Consider the following 22,139-nt stretch of genomic DNA (forward strand, 5'->3'; position numbering starts at 1 on the left):
AAGTAGGGAATATAGTGTAACTTTTCCAAAATTAAAGTGAAAAATAAAGTTATTATTTGATGGGTATAATATAATACTGTTGACGATATTAAAGTGTTATAAAAGTTCGTTGTTACGACTTATCCCTCTGTTTTCTAAGAGTAGTTTACTGATTTTTTTAGGAGACATAAAAATAATAATTTTATTTCCTATTAAAAAAATATTTCTAAGAATTTTTTTACATTATAATGTATTTATGTAAATTTATGAAAATTAAGTAAAAAAATAATTATATAAATGAAAAAAAAATATTAATTTAGTTCAAAATATTAGAGATCTTGTATTGTAAGCAATCAATTGTTGAAATTTGATGGAAAGTGTTGCATTTGACTAATACAACACAAACTGAATTTGAAAACGTCAATGATGATACGTGAACGAGTTAGCAACCAAAGAAGTTTCATCGACCTAATCACCGATTATTTATCTGAAAAAGGCTCCTCTCGTCCCATTTTTTCTTATTCCATAATCCAACATGGCTCAGCTTTCGCCAAGGCTACTTTCCTTTCTCTATTGTCTTTTGATAACAAATTTTATATCTCAAGTTAGTGCAGCTAACAATACACAAAACTTCCACTACTTCTGTGATCATGATAACGATAGAGGAGACTACACAGCCAACAGCACCTACCACACCAACCTCAACACCCTTTTGTCCACTCTCATTTCCAATACAGAAATCGATTACGGTTTCTACAATTTCACAAAAGGCGAAAACACCGATAAAGTTTACGCCATTGGGCTGTGTAGAGGAGACGTTGAACCAGAGAACTGCCGCACATGCCTGAACGGTTCCAGAGCCAATCTCACTGAACTTTGTCCAAACCGAAAGGAAGCAATTGGTTGGTACGAGGATGAGAAGTGTATGTTGCGCTACTCAGACCGCTATATATTCGGCCTTAATGAAACTGGAAAACCTACGTATTATGCTCATAACGAGGACAGCCCAACGGACTTGCATCAGTTCAATGAAGATGTCAACACCTTGCTGTATAACCTATCCCGCAGAGCTGCATCAGGTGACTCTCGTGTTAAGTATGCTGCAGATAATATATCATCAGGTTCTAACGGTCCCATATATGGTCTAGTTCAGTGCACACCGGACTTGGAAGAGTCAGAGTGCGCTGATTGCTTGTCTCGGTCCATTGAACGTATCCCAATGGATTGTTGTAAAGACAGCAAAGGTGGTAGGGTTGTTAGACCCAGTTGTCATATGAGGTTCGAAACTTCCTATAAGTTCTATGGAGATCCAGCATTTGTACCATCACCTCCACCTCCACCTCCAGGTACTACTTATACTATCTTAATTAATTCAATTTCTCCTACTCAACTAAATTCATCCAGCTTTTACTTGTGTTACAGAATTTAATCGTTTTTTTCTTCCATCTCTACTGTAGTAGTTTGGTAAAATGTTTTCGGCTGGTTTTAACATTTATATCTATATGTGAACAGAGTTGGTAAAAAACGTGAGATCACCCAATATGGTAATCAACAAAGACACCTTTTATGCAATAAGCTCTGCATATTATGTGGATCTTTCTGTGGGTTTTGTTTTCCATATTCATATGAAAAAATAAATAAAATAGAGATCAGTGCTAAATTGTGGGAAAAAATCTTAAGGAAAACAATACTTTAGTCATCCAAATCACAGTTTTTAACAAAGTTCTTTTGGGCAATTACTGTTATTCAATAGGTTCTATCCTTGGAACTGTTTAAGATTCACCGTGTCAATTAAGATGTGTAAGAACCCAAAACAAAAGGACCCACAAAACAGTGCGATAAAACCCCAAAATAATTTCTACACCTACATGTGCTCTTAGATACATAGTAAGAGAGTCAAAATAATCGACCGCCAAATAGACAACTAGTGAGAGAGAAAATATATATATTGATACTAGAGTGTGAGGCGATGCACAAACTCCTCATTTTGTTAGACAAAATGATTTTTTTCATAACTAAATTTTTGATATTTTTTTTTTATAATTTGATAAGTCATTTTTTAAGTGATTTTTTATTTTTTATATATTTTTAAATCAATTAAAAGATGTAAGAAAAAGTTACTAAAATTTGGTTGTCGATCTATTATTGTCCTTTTGTGACCCTATCCATATACCCTTATGGGGTCTTCATTTATTATTATTTTATGTGCTGGTTGGAAGTTGAGACTGTTCATATATCTTTTTCCTTGAAATTATGTTTAATACGATGCAATAAGAAGAAAATTTGAGAGATATGATAAATTGGTCACATGTTTTAAAAATTAGATATCCAAATATCATTCTCCGTGATACAAAGAAACAATAAATGTTACATCTGTATAAGAAACAATAAATGTTTCAAGTTTTCATAATATTTAAAACTTTTTTTTTCTTTAGGAATTAAGATCTATGAAGTAGCAAGTCTTAACATCCGTGTTTTTATGGCCTTAATAATTAGTTATTGGACTTGTTCATGTTTTATGTTCTTAATCTGTGAAATATGTCCCTTTGAGGGTTCTGATATGTGCAGGAAAGACCATAACCATCATCGTCATAGCTATAGCAGTGACAGTTGTTGTAATTGTTTCCGTTTTTGTCTACATTCGATTTAAGCGGAGGAAGTCATGGAAAAAGTTTGAAAGTAAGTGGAAGCACTGGTTTACGGTGACATGTCTTCTATTTAATGGTCCTGCATTATTGCAGCGATTTAAATAGAGTACACCATAACTTAATATTCCTCTTGCATCTCATATGGAAAACTTACTATTTTAAAATCGTTCCTTGTTGAAGCTCAAAAAGAAGAAGTATATGATGATGATGACAAGGTGCTACAAATGACTTTTCTGATTCTAATAAACTAGGACAGGGTGGATTTGGAGCTGTTTACAGGGTAACATAATTGCTAACCATAACTTCTTCAAAATATGGTATACATACACTACTTGCAGAGAACATGCCGTTCCTAACTGGTATATTTTCAGGGTACGCTACCCAACGGACAAGAGATTGCCGTCAAAAGGTTGTCAGCTAATTCTAGACAAGGAGATGCAGAATTCAAGAATGAGGTGCTTTTATTGGCCAAACTTCAGCACCGAAATTTAGTTAGACTACTTGGTTTCTGTATCGAAGGAAGAGAAAAGCTACTTGTTTACGAATTTGTTCCAAATAAAAGCCTTGATTACTTCATATTTGGTAGGTCTAATTTCAATGTCTGGTTAATTGGACCATACCTCTGCTATTTCAGTCATGGCTTGACAATTAGCTCAATTACACAGTCTTTAAGTTTCATGTATGTCTTGTTCGTGTAAATGAAGATGAAACAAAGAGAGCGAAATTAGATTGGGATACACGCTTCAAAATCATTGCGGGTACTGCTCGAGGTATTCTCTACCTCCATCAAGATTCTCGATTGCGCATTATCCATCGTGATCTCAAAGCAGGTAACATTCTCTTAGACGAAGAGATGAACCCTAAGATAGCAGATTTTGGCTTGGCAAGATTATTTGTTGTGGACCAAACTCATGAAGATACACAGAGAGTTGTTGGGACGTAGTAAGTAGTAAAACTAGCTTATTAATGTTTAGGTTTAGCAGTTGAAAACTGCTCTATATTCGAAGCTGATTGCAAAATGGTTTTGTTTAACTAAGCTTTGTTGATGCTACACTCTGATGCAGTGGATATATGGCACCTGAGTATTTGATTGGACAGTTTTCGCAGAAGTCAGATGTTTTTAGCTTTGGTGTATTGATTCTTGAGATTGTAAGTGGCCAGAAAATCAGTAGCATTCAACATGGAGAGGAAACAGGATATCTATGCCATATTGTAAGTCGGAATTTTGTTACGTTTATGTTGTTTGGAGTTGGAAGTATGAAATTTGAGAAGCTTACGTAAGTGAAAATATTGATGCATGCAGGCATGGCGACGTTGGAGCGAAGGAAGAGCAAGAGATATTGTAGATGCTACATTAAACAATGGTTCAGAAAGTGAAATAATGAGATGCATCCATATTGGGTTGCTGTGTGTTCAAGACAATGCAGCAGCCAGACCCACCATGGCTTCCGTTGTAGCCATGCTGACTAGCCATTCTTTCGGTCTACCTCTGCAAGTACCAACGGCACCTGCATTTTATGGGAATGCTAAGTCTGGAATCTTTGCAGACATGCAGTTATGGGAGATTAATTCAGGGACAACAAGATCAAACGAAACCACCAATAGATCAGATCAAGATTCGCTCAATGAGGCTTCAATTACTGAGCCATATCCTCACTAGATTTTCATCACTGCCTTAGTTTGTTTGATTGTTCATACATGTTCGTTGCTTGTTGTATAAGGTGCTGTTTAATGTTTTTTTCTTGTTATGTTTTGAGAGAGAAATGTTATTGAATAAAAAGTTTTAAATATTGATTATAGAGCATTAAACTAAGCACTCCCTCCTCCATCTTAGGAAGAAAAAAACATAAACTCCCTCTACCATCTTTGCATTGAAGTGACCTTCCTGTATAAATGTTTAAATTTAGGTGAGATTGTTATGACGTTACAAATTTACTGACACATAAAGGATAAAATTACATTTTTTCAGTAAATTAACTTAAATTTCCAAGTAACAGAATTATTTAAATTTGCAATTTTGAAATAAATTGTCAAATTGAGAGATGGATGAATATGATAAAATAATCAATACTTCAAATCATTATAAATGAAAGAGAAATGATATATATATATATATATATATATATATATATATATATATATATATATATATATATATTAGGTTTTAATGTACTTTCTTGTGTCCTTGAAATCATCCTTGTAGTTAAACACCAAGGCATATAAGTTAACAAGAGAGTTAAATTCTTTCCTATCCGGTGTAATTTTTAATTCATCCACTAATTATCTGTCTTAAAATAATAATAAATTATAATGATTAAAAATAATTAGTCAATTTAATAATCATTTTAGATACTAATTTATGAATTAAAAAGTTTTGGTAACAAAAATAATTTAAAAAAAATTATAATTAATCTATAAATAGTAACTAAAATATTTTATATTATAAATTAATATCTATATTGTTCACTAATAATAATTACCAAACTTTTTACTATCAAATAGTCTATCTCTAATTAGAAAATAGATCATTAAACATATTTTTTGTCACGACAATTAATTATTATTTAAAAGTTTTCAGACGATGATCACTCGTATTGTGCCGGTCATTGCTGCTGTGGTGTTGATTTTTATCTACATCTGTCAAAGTACCAGTTTACTGTCATTTTTTGTTTTATTTTATTCGTAAGAGTCACATATTTCTGTATGGAAGAAATAGAAAGGCTACTTGTCCTTGAATTTGTTCGTAGTAAAAGCCTTGATTGCTTCATTTTTTGTAAATTCAATTTAAATGTATGTTTAATTGGACCATACCTCTAACCTCAATTGAGGTAGGATAGGCTTAGTAATATACGCCATGTTTGTGTATGCAGATGAAACCAAGAGATCAGGGTTAGATTGGGAAAAACGTCTAAAAATCATTGCAGGCATTACTCGGGGCATTTTTTACCTCAATGAATATTCTCAATTGCTTGTTGTACATCGTAATCTTACACCAAGTAATATTCTCTTGGACGAAAAAAATGAACAAATAAGTTTGAACCGATATTCTAAATACAAATAAATTTCAACAGAATGGACAAATAAGTTTCCATTAAATCACTGATAAAAATTTATTAATAATACTGACACTACTATTTCCAACGATATTTGTTATTATTAATCACAGCTCGTGTGGTGATATGAGCTTTGTTTCTTCTGTGTTGTCTTCTTTTCTCATTCACTGAGGAAGAAAAATTAACAAGAACGTAACTTAGATAATGCAAGCAAGTACTCATTAATTTAAAAATAGAGAACTCTACAATAATGCCAAGCATTGTCCCTGGCGCTGAGGCCGTAAAAATAGAGAACTGTACATTTTGAAGAATGAAAGCTTTTCCCACTGTATCATCTCATGCGTGTGGGAGGCTATGGTTATATTTCAATTCAGCATAGGTCACACCAACCAGATCGAAATATATCATATTTTAACTGATCAAAATCATCTCAGTAAATTGTTCTAACATGAGGATCTAATCCTCAAAAAACCCTTTTGGCTCACGAGAGCTCAACAATCCTTGGACGTTTTTTGGAATTACCAGTTCCCTTTTGTTTTTCATGAATATTATCCTTACCAGAAATAGATTCTTTAATTACTGACCCATTTCCATTTTCAACATCGATTCCATCTTTGCAAGAATTATCACCGCTTTCATTTTCATCATCCTCACTGTCATCATCAGCACCACTATCCTCCGAATCTATTTCACTACCATCAGCAGCCAGTGAAATCACAGGCTGACAAGTGGAAATTGCAGATTCAGCAGCAGCCACTGCCTCCGGTGTCTTAAGATCAGCGACACCAAGCATCAAATCCTGCAAGAATTGAAAATGAAAGAAAAATAAATAGTTTAATTCATCATTTGCAAGTCAGTAATATATACAGACCTAGATGTAAAAAGAGAGAAAATAGAATGTGACTGACACTGACCATTTCAATAACTTCAGATTCGTTTCCAGTTAGCTCTTCAATATCATAATTCTCTGGATGTTCCTACAGATTATATATTTACACATGTGTGTGTATGTATATATTTAGAGCTATGAAATATATAAAAAAGTAGACAAAATAGTTGAAAAACAGTGAAAAGAATGGATTCGATCAGAAACCCAGATTTAACCTTTGCATCAAGTTCCAGCCGCTTATTTGCTTCTGACATCACTCCCAGGAAGTCTTTAACCTTCCCTAAAACTGCATCAGCAAACAAAATTTCATAACTTCCTCTTCTTAGAGTTGTGCTACATACTGGAAGTAACCAGTGCAATGCTTATAAGCAGAATATTACAGAGCAGTGTAATATAAACCCAATTGAAGAGCGAAATATTATTCAGGTAAAAAACAACATTATACTTTTTCTGTCTGTCACCTATATGTTTAGTTTTCCTTCAAACCAAAAGTTTAGCAATTAAATGATGTAAATTTCTCGAGAGACCAATAATATACAAAATAGTTGTAAGACAATACAAAAACCAACGTGAACACACAGAAAAAACCCAATTGGCACCAACACCCACAGACAAAGAGACTGAAAATGTTTCACATTAGCCTATAAACGTGTGCTATTTATTTCTCTAATCTTGGCCACCTCTTAGCTTTCCTCTCACTAACATGAGCCTTAGAATCCTTGCAATTGCCCTCCCTGTATTGTACCCAACAAAAAGACCACTTAAAAAGCATAAAACCCGTATCATTCGGCTTGAAGGCTCAAATGGAGAGACTCTCCATGGAGATACATGATCATTACCCTTGGGCCAGGTCGGAACAAAAACTGAAATCGGGGTAATTCTAGAAAGATTATACAAAATAATTGACAAATTTAATACTATTAATTAAATCTATTGATTCTGAAGTAGTTGAAAGGGTTTTGTGTACAGTATGAGAGGTATTATATTGGTAGACTCTAGGCATAGAGACGTATCTCAGTCATCAGTTAACTTGCTAAAGTTACGAAAAAGAAACATAAGCAGATTAAAGAAGTAGCATCCATAACAAACTTCGACTTTGGAGTGATTAACCATTGTTTGAGGCATGCCTTAACAAAAACATGTAAAATTTAAAGAGTTGGGATGAATTTGAAACACTACGTTGGCTTGGGGGAAGTGGAGCAGTGAGGGGAGTGCCATGAGAGGGGAGTTTCCGAGTTGGAGCGTCTGCTTCTCTTTTACTGCCACTTAGAAGAAGAGCGGATTCTGCACAAACAAACGGCAAATTCATCGTGAGTGCCCAAGAAAAGGGAAAATAAGGAAGCAAATTCCATTGAAGAAAAAGATAGAGACCTAAGGAAGAAAGGGGCGTGCCCTTATGCTCCAACTGCAAAAGCTCTTTGCTTCTTCTCTCTGCCATATCTTGTTGTCACCTTTCTCAATGTCCCTGACGGTTACGGACAGCGTTCAAGGAAGCAAGCCAATGCAGACGTTGTTTCAGGAACTACACACTTAGGTTACGCGAATTATGATACTTGAAAAAAGAATTGGCATAACAATGTGGATTTCTCCTCTGGGAAGGGAACTTTGTTGTGGGCTTGCATGTCCAATTAGGGTAAAATTAAAAACCAATAAGGAAAATAAGGGGTGCAGGAAGCAATAATCTTAATTTAATTGCGATCTGTTTTGGACTTGGCCTTGAGTAGTTTGTGGGTGGCACAAATACCTTGACGACGTCGTTTTACGTTTCAGCTTACCACTTTATTTCAAATTTTTTGTTTCTAAAATATGAAAAAAAATAATAATAAAACAATTAAATTCAATTTTTAAAACTATTTAATTGATACTAAATAGGAACTAATTTTTATTGCAAATATTAATAGATTCTTTGAGAAAATGCTGTTATTTTAATAGGCAATTAAATTAAACTTAAAGTTACTTTTTTAGAGACTATACTACTGGATTAAGACTTTTTCTAGAGATGAATTAGATTAACATTCCAGATACAAGATTAAGATTAAGAGTTTATCATAAGTGATATTTAATACAAATAATTACTCGTGATGAAATAACTTAGAACTGACATGTTGAGGTATCTTGTTTGAAAAAAATAGAGCGGTAAATTAGGTAACCCAACCACCAGGAGACACGCCAATTTAGTAATGGAAACCATTAAAAATATTTAAAAAAAAAAATTATTTGGTGTTAAAGTTTGGGTTTAATACTGTATATTTTTTTAGTTTTAGTATTTTTTTAAAAAATAAATACATTTATTATTGTAAATAATATATTTTCTAAACTCAATTCATTTAATATCAATATAAAAAAGGTTAAAATACTTCTATGGTCCATTTTTTGTTGAAAAATCTCAAATAGGTCCTAAGATTTTTTTTAGTCTCAATTAGGTCCATATTTTTGAAATGTGTAACAATTAGGCTTATTCTGTTAGTATGGGGTTAACGTGTGTTAAGGATGTGACGTGTCAACTCCACATTTTTTTGAATTTTTTGAATTTTTTTTTGAATTTTTCTATTTTTTTTTAAATTATTCATGACACGTGTCACGTCAATATTGTGTCACGTATCAAGTCAGTAAAAGTGACACATGTCAAATCATTGTTTGAATCTCAATTTGGTCAATATATTTGTTATTTTAATTTAATCATCTCCAAATTGATATCAAATTTAACTTTTATATAAATTTAATAATGATATTTTTATTAAACATTTTAATAATATTAAGTTTATTTTATATTTGTTTTAAAATTTTAAAATATTTATTTTAACTTGTTACAAAATTGTTTTAAATAATTTATATACAAATGTTAGAGTTGATTTAAAAATAACAATTTTATGAATTTAAATATACAAATTTAAAATAATTTTGTAAAAAGCTAAAATAAATATATTTAAAAAAAATTTTAAAAATGGACTGAAATGTAATAAAAATAACAAATATATGGACCAAATTAAGATTCAGACAATGATTTGACACGTGCCACCCTACTGAATTGACACTTGGCACAATATTGACGTGCCACGTGGCATGAATAATTTTCAAAAAAAATTCAAAAAATTCAAAAAAATTCAAAAAAAAATCAAAAACAAAAATAAAAAAAAATGTGGAGCTAACACGTGGCACATTCTTAACATCGTTACCCTCATACTAACGGAATGGACCTAATTGTTACACATTTTCAAAAATATGAACCTAATTGAGACTAAAAAAATTCTTAAGACCTATTTAAGATTTTTCAACAAAAACATGGACCAAAAGAGTATTTTAACCTATAAAAAAATAGATTCAAATCAAGTTTAGCTAAAATTATTAATATAATCCATACTTGTTACTTACGATTTTCGATTTAGAACAGTTACATAAATTAAGAAATTAAACTTCTTTTCACGTGTTTAGCGAGAACTTATAAACTCATCTATGTTGATACTTTTAGCATAAATTAGTTTTAAATTTGTGCCTACCCATATGTAGATATTTATTCTTGTGTTTTTTTAATGGTAGTAAATATATATTATATTAAGAAGAATTTAAAGGTCAATAAAATAAATAATAAATTATTTTTAAATTTATAAATAAGTATAGAATAAAATCCTCACAAAAAATATTTACACACTTAGAAAGTCAATATGTATGTAAAAAAAATGTAAATGATAGATTTTATAAAAATATAAATGAGAAAGCATGCGTATAAAATATAAAGTAAATTCTTTAAAAATACAGAAATGATAGACTATGCATAAATATGTAAAGTAGACTGATTAAAATTACAATTTAGTGCATGAAAAGACTGGTCTAATGTATATTGATAAACTCATCTTATCTGTGTATCAACAAGTTTGTTTAATATGTGTTTATCATACTATTCTAGTTAGTATATGAACATGTTTACCTAATGTTTATTTTTAGACTTATTTAATTATTATATGGATAAACCGGTCATATGTGTATTACAAGACTTTTATAATTAAAACATGGATATAATTATCTAATGTGTATGCATAAACTCGTATGATTTATCTAATCAACTTATGAATAAACTCGTCTTATATATAAGAAATTACTATTTTGTTTAATAAAATTTTGCAAAATTAAAAATAACTATCAATTTGTTATTTTTATTTAAGTATCAAAATTTGATTGTTCAGTATATTTTTAAATATATTTATTGTTATTATAATTTCAATTAAAGTATTAAATATAATTGACATTGTTTAAAAGATAAAATGATAAGTTATTTAAAAGAAAAAGTGTGAAAAATATTGTTTATAATATATTAAATAAAAAAATAAATGGATAAAAGAGAAAATATATTATTTTTTGAAATAATGTTATTTTAAAAAATAAAAGTAAAAAGTTAACTATTTGAAATTGTGATATATTTTTAATTAAATTATTTATCCAATAAGCATCATAAAAAATTATTTATTTTTAAATGATTTAAAAAAAATTAAACTACTATTTCACATAATAAAATAATTATTAGCTCTTGAAATATTTTTTTTAATAAATTAAACTATATAAAAGATAAATACAATCCAATAAATATTAAAATTATTATAGTAATTATATGTGTTTTTGATGTTGAAATAAATAATAATAAATAAAAACAAAAACGAATTTCTTTTTTAAATAATTTCTTAAATTAAAATACTATTTTATTAAATTCTTTTATAGTAATTTTTTGGATATGTAGTTTTAAAATATTTATTAATTATTGAAATTAAACTTTGTATAAATTAAACAAAAATAAAAACAAACATAGTCTATTACTATGTATGCAAATACAAAACAGTAATAAAAAAATTATAAATAAAACATTAAAGGGTTTTAAATTTATTTATAAAATATATTTTACAACATATATTTAAAAATCATATGAAGATAAAAACATATTTAATGTATTAAATAATTACTGATTAAATATAATAAAGTTACAATTATATTTTTTTATGAAAAAAATCTCATAAATATATTTTGTATGAATATTTTTCTATTTTTTATAGTTTTTTGGATATGTAATTTTGATATAATAAAATAGTTAATAATTATTAAAATTAAATCTTTTTATATAACTTAGGAAATAAGAGAGTGTTTAGGCTACATAGTTATTGAAGAGAGAAAAATTAAGTAAATAAAAAATAAAAAAAATTAATAGAATTCAGATTTTTTTAAATGATTTTTAAATTAAACTACTATTTTGTTAAGTTCTTTTATAGTAACTTTTTTATATGTAGTTTTAAAATATTTATTAATTATTGAAATTAAATTTTGTATAAATTAAACTATATAAAAAACATAATTTACTACTATATATATATGAAAATACAAATCAGTAATAAAAAAATTTATAATTAAAATATTAAAGGGTTTTAAATTTATTTATAAAATATATTTTACAACATGTATTTAAAAAATATATAAAGATAAAAAAACATATTTAATCTATTAAATAATTTTTGATTAAATATAATAGTTCCATAATTATATTTTTTATAAAGAAAATATCATAAATATATTTTTTATGAATATTTTACTATTTTTTATAGTTTTTTGGATATGTAATTTTTATATAATAAAATAGTTATTAATTATTAAAACTAAACCTTTTTATATAATTTGGAAAATGAGGAATTGTTTGTGTTATATAAATGTTATATAAAGAAAATAGTTATTGAAGAGAGAAAAGTGAAGTAAATAAAAAATTTAATAAAATTAAATTTTTTATTTTATTCAAAAAAGGTAGATAATACAAAAATATAAAATATGGAAATGATCAAATAGTTATAATTGTATATACATGTTAATAGAAAGAAACAGGTAATGTAGTAATTTTATTAATATTTTTTTTTCTTAATAGATAATAATATGATAAATATTTTTAAAATATTTTAAATTCTTAGTATATAAATCACTTAAATACATTGTTCGTCTCGATTTTCGTAAATGATGTATTTAAGCCTATATAAATTTATTAGAATTCAAACAATAAAATCTTAATTCTTAATTAATTTGAAAATTTGATAAACTCTTAATTAGTGTTTTAATTTTATCTTTTTTGTACAGTAGAATATAGTTTTAAAATCTCAACATCTTATTCATTTTTATTAAGGTTGAAATAAAGATTTGGTGTTTCACCATTCTAATCTAATCTTGTAAGAATACAGGGCATATGAAAGCCAGCTTTTAACTAACTAGCATTAAACTGGAGAGCAACAGCAAGAACACATCTGAAGCTAAAAGCTTTTAAAACATCCTCGTTTGTGATCAATATCTGGGAAGAGAACATTCCCTTGGAAGATTGTTGTGGAACCTCTGAGTGTCTTGGCAGTAATCATAAATCATGTAGTTCTTCCTCACCCATTTGAACAACCTTATTTGTGCAGGTGTGAGTGTGCTAAATCTGTTTTGGTTCCACCAATTGCCAGGGCCAGCTGCACTGCAAATCTTTGGGTCCCCTTTCCATACACAAGCATCGATCTTGTAATTTCTGAATGAAGCTACGAAGGGACCCTTTGTCCAATCAATCTTATCTTGTCCACCTCGTGTTGCCCAGGTACCATTCCACAGAGTACTTTTCAAACTCATTGGCTGCCACATAGGAAATGGAACACCCTTGTCCGCATGGTTTCTGTAAACTCTTACCGGAATCGTATCCACCATAAAACTGAAAAACAAAAACTCATTTTTAAGCTGACATGACATACAAACTGATTGAACAGGTTAAACATTGATCGTACAAGATGGCTTACACAATCTGGTTTATATTCCACAACACTGAATAAGTATGAAAGTTCTTTGTTGGATCAAACCACAGATGAATTCTCTCCTCTCGCTCGCCTGTTCCATCAGCGAAAACATTTGTTTGTAGAATATATGGCTGTCCGGCGACATTGCCAAGAAACTCAAAGTCTACCTCATCTCGCTTTGGTTGATCAGAGGTAAGCTGTGATATTTTATTGTCAAACTTAAATCAGTATGCTTTTATGATTCAGATCAGCACTCGGAAAAAAAGGGTAAAGGGTTGCTTACATAATAGGCTACGACGGTGCCTGCAGAATCACCTGGCACTAGTTTGATTTGCATGTCATTTTGCCCAAATAAAAACATCTGGTTTGAAGAAAAACCAGTTCCTGCAACAAGAATTAAACCAAACTCAAAACTAAGAAAGGGTACTTGGTTTTATTATTGCAGGTAGTTAAATTAAAGTTTAGAGTTAGTACCAGATTCTTGGTCCAGTTTCAAGCTCCTTGTCCGTCCATCCGCGGATGTGTTCACATGGTTGGGAGACCATATGACAAAAAAGTCCTTGTTGAAGTTTCCTGTTGAAACAACAGATGCAGCTGAATCTTGAAACAGACTGAAGGAAACAAACCCGATGAAGAAGATAAGCGCCGTGTAGAAGTTTTTCATGGTTCCTGTGAATGAATATGTCTGAGGGTTCTTACTTGTAAATGATAATCGATGAGCCATGTATATATAGGTATTGCGGTTGGATTTGAGGTATCCCCAGTATCAAATCTACTAACTTAGTAATAATAAAATTATATGTTTATTATTATTTATTTCATTGGCATTATTTATTTAATTTATACGATTAAAGTTAAAGAGACTTATTATTATTATTATAATAGAGATTAAAATAATGAAAATCGAGTCTCATATAATTTTAATTTAAATTATTTTTTATCATAAGATTATTAAGGATAAAATATCATTAATCTAGATAAATAAACATGTGTAGTTGTCTTTATAAAATAAAGATTAAAACATTTTATTTTTAAAGTATACATATAAATTGTAACAGACATATGACCATTGAACTAACTTAAAGCAGAATTTCTAGCGGTTAATATTACATTTGAATTGTCAATGTCAATGAAAAATTCTTTTAAAAAAATATATAATTTTTTTAGATTTGAGATTATCATAGAAATTAAAAGTTATTTTCTATACTTTGATATTGGAAATTTTTTGTGATATTAGTTAAATGATTATCGGGTATGATTAAATTCTTGTGGAATTAATAATTAATCAAGAAAGAATTCATCAACTCTTGTTAATGAGGTTGAGCTCTACATAAATAAAAAATTTTGGACATGAATTTAAGAATGAAAGAAGGAAGGAATTTTCCAAGTCATTTATCATATGTTAACTTATGAAATTTGATAATTATATCATATTCTAGAGTTAACATAGAGCGATAATGATGAAAGGAAATATTATATAAATCTTCATTTGGTTCTAAAAGGAAAAAATAATCCATATTATACTACCATTAAAAAATGTTACTAGACGTCAACCTTGATTAATAAATTAATGAGTTACTTTATTACGGGTTTAATAATGATCTTATGTGGTCACACATTAATGAGTATTTTCATCTTTGATGGACAGAAAAATATTATTAATTAAATTAAAGAGTTTAATTTTAATTAATTAATACTTTTTAAGTGAAATATTATTATATTTTTTCTAACTCCAAAAGTATAATTAATATAAAATCTGAAAATCTATAAATTAATTGGGTAAGACTCTGTCGATTAGATTGGTAAGCAAATATATATTTTTATTAATATGATTAATAAAAATATCTTATTTGTTACTTAAAATCAACAGTACTAGGTAGAAGTTTCAAAATAAAAACAAAAATAAAACTACGTGGGTTTTACTATTTGTCATGAGATGAAACAAAAATAAACACCTTGACTCTGCATTAGAGAAAAAAAAATGAACAATTTTAAAATTAATTTCTCTTTTTGAATCATAATGTTGAAGTTATTTTTTTCTTACAGATAAATGGTTGACACAAGAAAGGTCATTCTTAGTGTAAATAAACGTAAGACATTAATATATTCGAAGAGAAAAATTCTCAAAACCAATATAAGATATTTTTCTTTAATTTTTGTCTCCTTATATCTAGTATACATAATTTTAACGAATATAGATTCAATATTCCGGTTGTACATGTTATGAATATGAGTTGTAATCTTCCATTGGAGTAAGTCATTTTGGTTAATGTTTGCTGCTGTTTATTATTGATTTTTGAAATCATAATATTTAATTGTGATTAAATGATGTTATATTTGACTGTAATAAAACCATGGAAAACTTTCATGGTGATTGTTTAACTGGTTTCGGAAATTGAACATTGATAAATGTATAGTTAAAGCTGAGACGAAACTGTCAAGCTTCATAGCTTTGTTCTAATTCCTTGTATTGGTAAAGGTTTCAAAATTAGACTTTGTTCATTTTTGGATTAATGTATAAACTTGGTTGTCCATGCCACAACAGTGGGACTGTGTGGGTGATACGAGTTTTTTTCTAATCTGTGACATATACATTGAATTGTGCTTTGCATTAGATATAACTGAACGTTATATATGGACATTAACATTATTGAATGCTACGGAAAATTGTTACTCAGCAAGTTGACTTCCATCAAATAAAAACCGTTGAAGCAAAAAATATTATTATATTTTTTAAACTGAAAAAGGTTTTCGATTTCGGTATTTTTTCTATTCATTTTGATGGTAGAAAACTGAATCTGGGAGTAACTCCCATCATATAATAATATAATATTATAATAAATTGATTTTTTCGAAAGTTAAAGTTACGGTTTTATATATTTATTCCTTATACTATTTTGATGCAATTATTAATGGTGATTAATTAATTAGTAAAGTGATATATAAATTTAGAATTATATATGTTACGGAATCTAATTATGCTCTTTGCGACCTAAGGAAGCAAATTCCATTGAAGAAAGATCGAAACCTAAGAAAGAAAGGGTGCAGACAGAAAATAAGGGTGCAAAAAGCAATAGCCATTATTTAATTGGGCTCTATATTGGGCTTGGCCTTGAGCTGTTTGTGGGTGGCACAAATACCTTAACGACGTGGTTTTACGTTTCAGCTTACCACTGTATTTTACTTTTTTTTTCTTTTTCTAAAATATGAAAAAAAAGTTAAAACAACTAAATTCAATTTTTAAAATTATTTTAATGATACTAAATAGGAACTAATTTTTATTTCAAATATTAATAGAGTATGTGAGAAAATGTAGTTATTTTAATAGGCAATTAAATTAAACTTAAAGTTACTTTTTTAGAGATTTTACTACTGGATTAATACTTTTCCAGAGATGAATTAGACTAACATTTCAAATACAAGATTAAGATTAAGATTTTTTTCATAAGTGATATTTAATAAATAAAATAATTACTCGTGATGAAATAACTTAGAATTGACATGTTGATCTATCTTGTTTAAAAATAATATATCGGTAAATTAAGTAACCCATACTACCAATATACTTCGGTTAACATGCCAATTTAGTTATGGGAACCATTAAAACTATTTAAAAAAAAAAATATTTGGTGATAAAGTTAGGGTTTTGTACAGTTTTTTTTTTTTGAAGTTTTAGCATATTTTTTAAAATTAAATGTATTATTATTACTAGTATATTTTATAAGCTCAAATCCTTTAATATTATATAAAAATTTATATTAAAATCAAATTTATCTAAAATTATTAATATATTTAGTATTTGTTCTCAAGTTTATATGAAAGCTAGCTTTCAACTAATTAGCATTAAACTTGAGAGCAACAGCAAGAACACATCTGAAGCTAAAAGCTTTTAAAACATCCTCGTTTGTGATCAATATTTGGGAAGAGAACATTCCCTTGGAAGATTGTTTTGGAACCTCTGAGTGTCTTGGCAGTAATCATAAATCATGTGGTATTTCCTGACCCATTTGAACCACCTTCTTTGTGCAGATGTGAGTGTGCTAGAGCTGTTTTGGTTCCACCAATTGCCAGGGCTAGCTGCTCTGCAAAACCTTGGGTTCCCTTTCCATACACAGCCATCAATCTTGTAATTTCTGAATGAAGCTATGAAGGGACCCTTTCTCCAATCAATCTTATCTTCCCCACCTCTTGTAGCCCAGTTATCACCATTCCACAGAGTGGCTTTCAAACTCATTGGCTGCCATCTAGGAAATGGAACACCCTTCTCTGCATGGTTTCTGTAAACTCTCACGGGAATCATATCCACCATTAAACTGCAAAACAAAAACTCATCTTTTGCATTTCAACTAACCCTTTGGAAACACAATCATGCCATTCAAATTGATTGTAGAACATGGCTTACACAATCTGGTGCATATTCCACAGCACTGAATAAGTATGGAAGTCCTTTGTTGGATCAAACCACAGATAAATTCTCTCCTCTCGGTTGTCTGTTCCATCTGCGAAAATATTTGTTTGTAGAATATATGGCTGCCCGGAGACATTGCCGAGAAACTCAAAGTCTATCTCATCTCGATTAGGTTGATCAGAGGTAAGCTGTGATATTTTTTTCTCAAACTTAAATTAGTATACTTTTATGATTCAAATTAGCAATCAGAAAAAACAAGGGTAAAAAGGGTTGCTTACATAATAGGCCAGGACAGTGCCTGCAGAATCACCTGGCACCAGTTTGATTTGCATGTCAATTTGCCCGAATAAAAACATCTGGTTTGAAGCAAAACCAGCTCCTGCAACAAGAATTAACCCAAACTCAAAACTAAGAAAGGGTACTTGGTTTCGATATTGCAGGTAGTTAAATTAAAGTTTAGAGTTAGTACCAGATTCTTGGTCCAGTTTCAAGCTCCTTGTGTGTCCATCCGCGGATGTGTTCACATGGGTGGGAGACCATATCACAAAGAAGTCCTTGTTGAAGTCTCCTGTTGAAACAACAGATGCAGCTGAATCTTGAAACAGACTGAAGGAAACAAACCCGATGAAGAAGATAAGCGCCGTGTGGAAGTTTTTCATGGTTCCTGTGAATGAATATGTCTGAGGGCTCTAACTTGCAAATGATAATTGATGAGGCATATATAGGTATTGCATGGGAAGGACAACGACAGTTCTGTTAAATTAAGAATATCTTTAGAAAGAAGTAAAGGAATCTTTAGCTGTCAGAATCTTCGTTGATGAGAGTACCTGGATTCGTTAAGGTTTACATTATTAGTAAATGACTACTGTAACCTCCATTTTGGAATTATCATGTCGTTAGCATTGAATAATCAAGTGAAGTTCTTTTGACATATTTGAGAGAATCTCGTAGTTGCTGTCTCCAGTGTTATGAACCAAACATGTTTAATTAGTTGCCTGCTAACAAAGAACAGTTTGTAAGATGAATTCTAGAGTTTCTTTCCAAAAAATCCACATCCAACATAACTTGCGGCAACGAAACTTATTTTGATGGCATTGATCAGAAGAAGGATAATAAATAAAATATGTACCAGTCTTTGGATACACACTTGTGCTTGCTCAAGCAAGGCCTTTTACCTCTTTTTCTCTGTAGAAAGTTTACGGAAATCAGAACCTGACGACACATTTGCTTTCTTGCCTCCTTAGATTTTCTCTCTTAAGATAACTTGGTTTTAAAGCTTCCATTTTTTTCCATGGGCTTCTCATAAGGTTTATTCCTTCCCTTCCCTTGTAGGGCACATTATTGTGTTAGTTATACTAAAACTCGTATCTACATTTTTTATTCGTTGCCTATGAATAAGTATTCACAAAGAATTTCCTCAAAAAGCAAAAAAATTATATTCACAAAAAAGTAGATGGGGATATCTATATATAGTGTGGGAACTATTTTTTTCTTTTTAATATCAGCATCTATAGACGGAACTATAGTTTACTTTAAGATACAGTGGATTAAATGTAAAATCAGAAATTGAATGGCACTTAAGACAAACAATTCCATTAACTATTCCAACGTGTTTAGACGAGTTTTATAAAAAAAAAAACAATGATATTTTGACTACTAAATTTTGACAACTTTCTTTTACAACATGAGAGGTGTCATATTCTAATTGTTTTTGGAATATTGAGAATGAGAAAAAGAAAAAATTGAAAACCATTTAAAAAATGACACCTAAGATTATAAGAGAAAGTTGTCAAAAAATCATTTTCCAAAAACAAAATTAAAAAGATACACAAAGTTAAAGTTTACATAAGTTAAAATTAATTTATATCTGAGTTAAAAATATATTTTTCTACAAATTAACTTGTAAATAAGTAAACTATAAGTTACGTAAAAAATAATTTTTATTTTTTTATTTTTTTAAATGTTCTTTGGGAGAAGTAGGCGTGACAACGTGGGTCGGTCCGTCCTGTATTTGGCCTGTAAAATGTGAGCCAGATTGGCCCGTCCTGTGTTAAAAATGCGGGCTGAAAAGTCTAGTCTACCCCGCATATGTTATGGCCTACGAGCCCATGGATCGGCCTTTTTTTTTTTAAATATTCTTATGATAAAACTTTTGATGTTCAATAAATTGAGAAACTTTAATAAGTTCACCAAATTAAACAAAGTCTTTGGAGAGTTGAATGATAAATTGAAAATTCAACATTTTCATCATATTTATATTTGTACTTTGACATACACGATGTATTTTTTAAATTTTAGCACATTCAAAAATACATAACATTTGTCTTTTCTACTCTTACAAGAATTTGGAATGTTCATGCAAAAATTCAGAAAAAAAAATTAATCAATTTACACAAGTACAATTTTTTTTTTGTGTGGACCAACCCGCGCGAGATGCAGGTTATACGAACCAGACTTTTGCAAACCAGTGAACTTAATATCTCGGTTGGCCTCATATTTGTAGACTTTCATTACGATATATTTTATTTTTTGAAACTAATCGGTTCAGAAAAAAAATCATTTTTAGGTAAATATAACTATTTTGAATCTTTTCACACCACAACCTAAGCAGTTTATGATAAACCTACGATTATTACAAAATTTTCCTTCAAATTGTATATATTTCTTTCCAAATATTTATATAAATAGTATACATCACTTTTGCCGTTCAAAATTCGGTTTCTAGAAGATAGTACAAATTTGAATATAATTATGTGTAAGCAAATTAGCTGAAATTCGGTTTAATGGAATCAAATTTTGAGTTGAAGCTTTTCTTTATCATTCAAATATAAAGAAGGGATTGAAAAAAATTTAAAGTAAAAAAAATATTACTTTTAAAAATAAATATTTTTGATAAAAGTGTAAAAATATGCAATATTTAGAAAACTAAAAATTAAAAAGGTAATTATACTGTGGAATAATTTTTGAGGAAAATAAATGTGTTAAAAAATAATGATTTAAAAGATAAATATAGTAAGAAATTATTATTGAAAAACTATTATTACGTAAAAAATAAGGATTAATTATGTCAAATTTTGATAAAATTTTATCTTTAAACTTTAAAAATAAATAGGTATAATCTCACTATTTAAAATGTGTGAGATCTTTTTAACATGTAAAACATCTTTTAGGCTACTGTTTCAATTGTTAACATCATCTTCTTGTAGGCTACTGTTTTAATTGTTAGCATCATCTGACATGTTTAAATACAAATGTCAGTTTGAAACACACATTTAAAAACCTAACATAGAAAAACTAACGTTATCGGATAAAATAATTATATCTATTCAAATTTTTAATTTTTAAAATTTTGGTATCAAAATGTATCAATTTTTGGGATGAATCCTAAGTTTACATTGAAGTTTGGGAACTAAACTATACTTAACTCAAATAATAATTTATAAAAATAATTAATTTAATAACTACTTAATTAGAAAAATAATTGCAAAAATGATTTCCTAAAAAATGAATATTTAGAGAAGTAATTATTTAGTGTTTTTTATTGAATTAAAAACTAATATTAGTAGTTGTTTAATTTTAAATAGAATAAAAATTAAGTAAATGTAAATGTGAAAATAATATATATATATATATATATATATATATATATAAATTTTTATAATTTATGTAAGTGAAAAAAATTGAACCTCAACAAGTAATGAAAAAATGGATTAAACAATTAAGTGATTTTTTTTTTTATATTTGTTAGATATGAAAATGTGGATAGATAAAAATTGTGCAATAAATATGTTAAAAGATATTAGAAAATTGTAATGTAAATTTTAAAAAATATGGCATAAACATTTAAGAACTAAGGTATGATGATTGCATGTTTACTTAAAATTAATAGTATTTAGATTTTAATTAAAAGTACATTCGTGTATAGTCTACGGTCCAAGGTGAACAATGGAACGGTTAAACAGTCTGAGACGAATGGTATATGACAAAATCGAACACATTCGAAGATCGGTTTGCACTGATCGACACATAATTAAGGGACAAACTAGCATAAACAAGAATCATGAAGGTAAAACTCAGATTATGCATATAACAAAAATTATGGCACCGAATCCTAAATCTTAATCGTATGTGTGATATTTGAGTAAATAATAAATATTTAACATAATTGAGAAAAAAAAAATCATAGTGCTGATTGGGTGAAAAAGATCACAAGGGTTGGTCATTTAGTTTGCTGTACATTTTCTGAAAGAAGACACCTTTATGAGTATTAATTAAAATGTGGGGTCTAACTGTCAACCCCACCCTGTATAAATTATTGAAAATTGTTTGCCTCTTCTACACAAGAAAATTGTTTGTCTGTCAACAGCTATATATTTATAT

General features: G+C 28.9%; 4 protein-coding genes and 1 pseudogene across 5 annotated transcripts; 2 read left to right on the top strand and 3 right to left on the bottom strand.

Annotated features, from left to right (window-relative positions):
- Positions 1–514: 514 nt before the first annotated feature.
- Positions 515–3,570, top strand: LOC114191428 (cysteine-rich receptor-like protein kinase 29; annotated as a pseudogene). The gene is made up of 5 exons (XR_014996504.1): positions 515–1,325; positions 2,548–2,658; positions 2,808–2,907; positions 2,999–3,209; positions 3,332–3,570. The product of XR_014996504.1 is annotated as a cysteine-rich receptor-like protein kinase 29 (transcript).
- Positions 3,571–3,698: 128 nt separating this feature from the next.
- LOC146884895 (cysteine-rich receptor-like protein kinase 44) lies at positions 3,699–4,424 on the top strand. Its single transcript, XM_085675499.1, has 2 exons — positions 3,699–3,839; positions 3,931–4,424. The coding sequence occupies exons 1-2, from the start codon at positions 3,699–3,701 to the stop codon at positions 4,285–4,287; spliced, it is 498 nt and encodes a 165-aa protein (XP_085531625.1). The 3' UTR covers positions 4,288–4,424.
- A 1,453-nt stretch (positions 4,425–5,877) lies between these two features.
- On the bottom strand, positions 5,878–8,153 carry LOC114190458 (uncharacterized). Its single transcript, XM_028079351.2, has 5 exons — positions 7,941–8,153; positions 7,749–7,853; positions 6,785–6,855; positions 6,595–6,657; positions 5,878–6,479 (listed from the first exon to the last, which is right to left on the bottom strand). The coding sequence occupies exons 1-5, from the start codon at positions 8,005–8,007 to the stop codon at positions 6,162–6,164; spliced, it is 624 nt and encodes a 207-aa protein (XP_027935152.1). The 5' UTR covers positions 8,008–8,153; the 3' UTR covers positions 5,878–6,161.
- A 4,569-nt stretch (positions 8,154–12,722) lies between these two features.
- On the bottom strand, positions 12,723–14,035 carry LOC114192705 (putative xyloglucan endotransglucosylase/hydrolase protein 10). Its single transcript, XM_028082491.2, has 4 exons — positions 13,826–14,035; positions 13,635–13,735; positions 13,355–13,548; positions 12,723–13,269 (listed from the first exon to the last, which is right to left on the bottom strand). Exons 1-4 carry the CDS (start codon positions 14,013–14,015, stop codon positions 12,870–12,872), a joined length of 885 nt encoding a protein of 294 aa, XP_027938292.1. The 5' UTR covers positions 14,016–14,035; the 3' UTR covers positions 12,723–12,869.
- Positions 14,036–17,120: 3,085 nt separating this feature from the next.
- LOC114192347 (putative xyloglucan endotransglucosylase/hydrolase protein 10) lies at positions 17,121–18,460 on the bottom strand. Its single transcript, XM_028082042.2, has 4 exons — positions 18,229–18,460; positions 18,038–18,138; positions 17,754–17,947; positions 17,121–17,664 (listed from the first exon to the last, which is right to left on the bottom strand). Exons 1-4 carry the CDS (start codon positions 18,416–18,418, stop codon positions 17,262–17,264), a joined length of 888 nt encoding a protein of 295 aa, XP_027937843.1. The 5' UTR covers positions 18,419–18,460; the 3' UTR covers positions 17,121–17,261.
- Positions 18,461–22,139: the final 3,679 nt, after the last annotated feature.

The sequence above is a fragment of the Vigna unguiculata genome, chromosome 7, assembly GCF_037176805.1.
Source record: "Vigna unguiculata cultivar grain cowpea cultivar isolate G323 ecotype 2 chromosome 7, ASM3717680v1, whole genome shotgun sequence".
Classification (NCBI taxonomy): domain Eukaryota; kingdom Viridiplantae; phylum Streptophyta; class Magnoliopsida; order Fabales; family Fabaceae; genus Vigna; species Vigna unguiculata.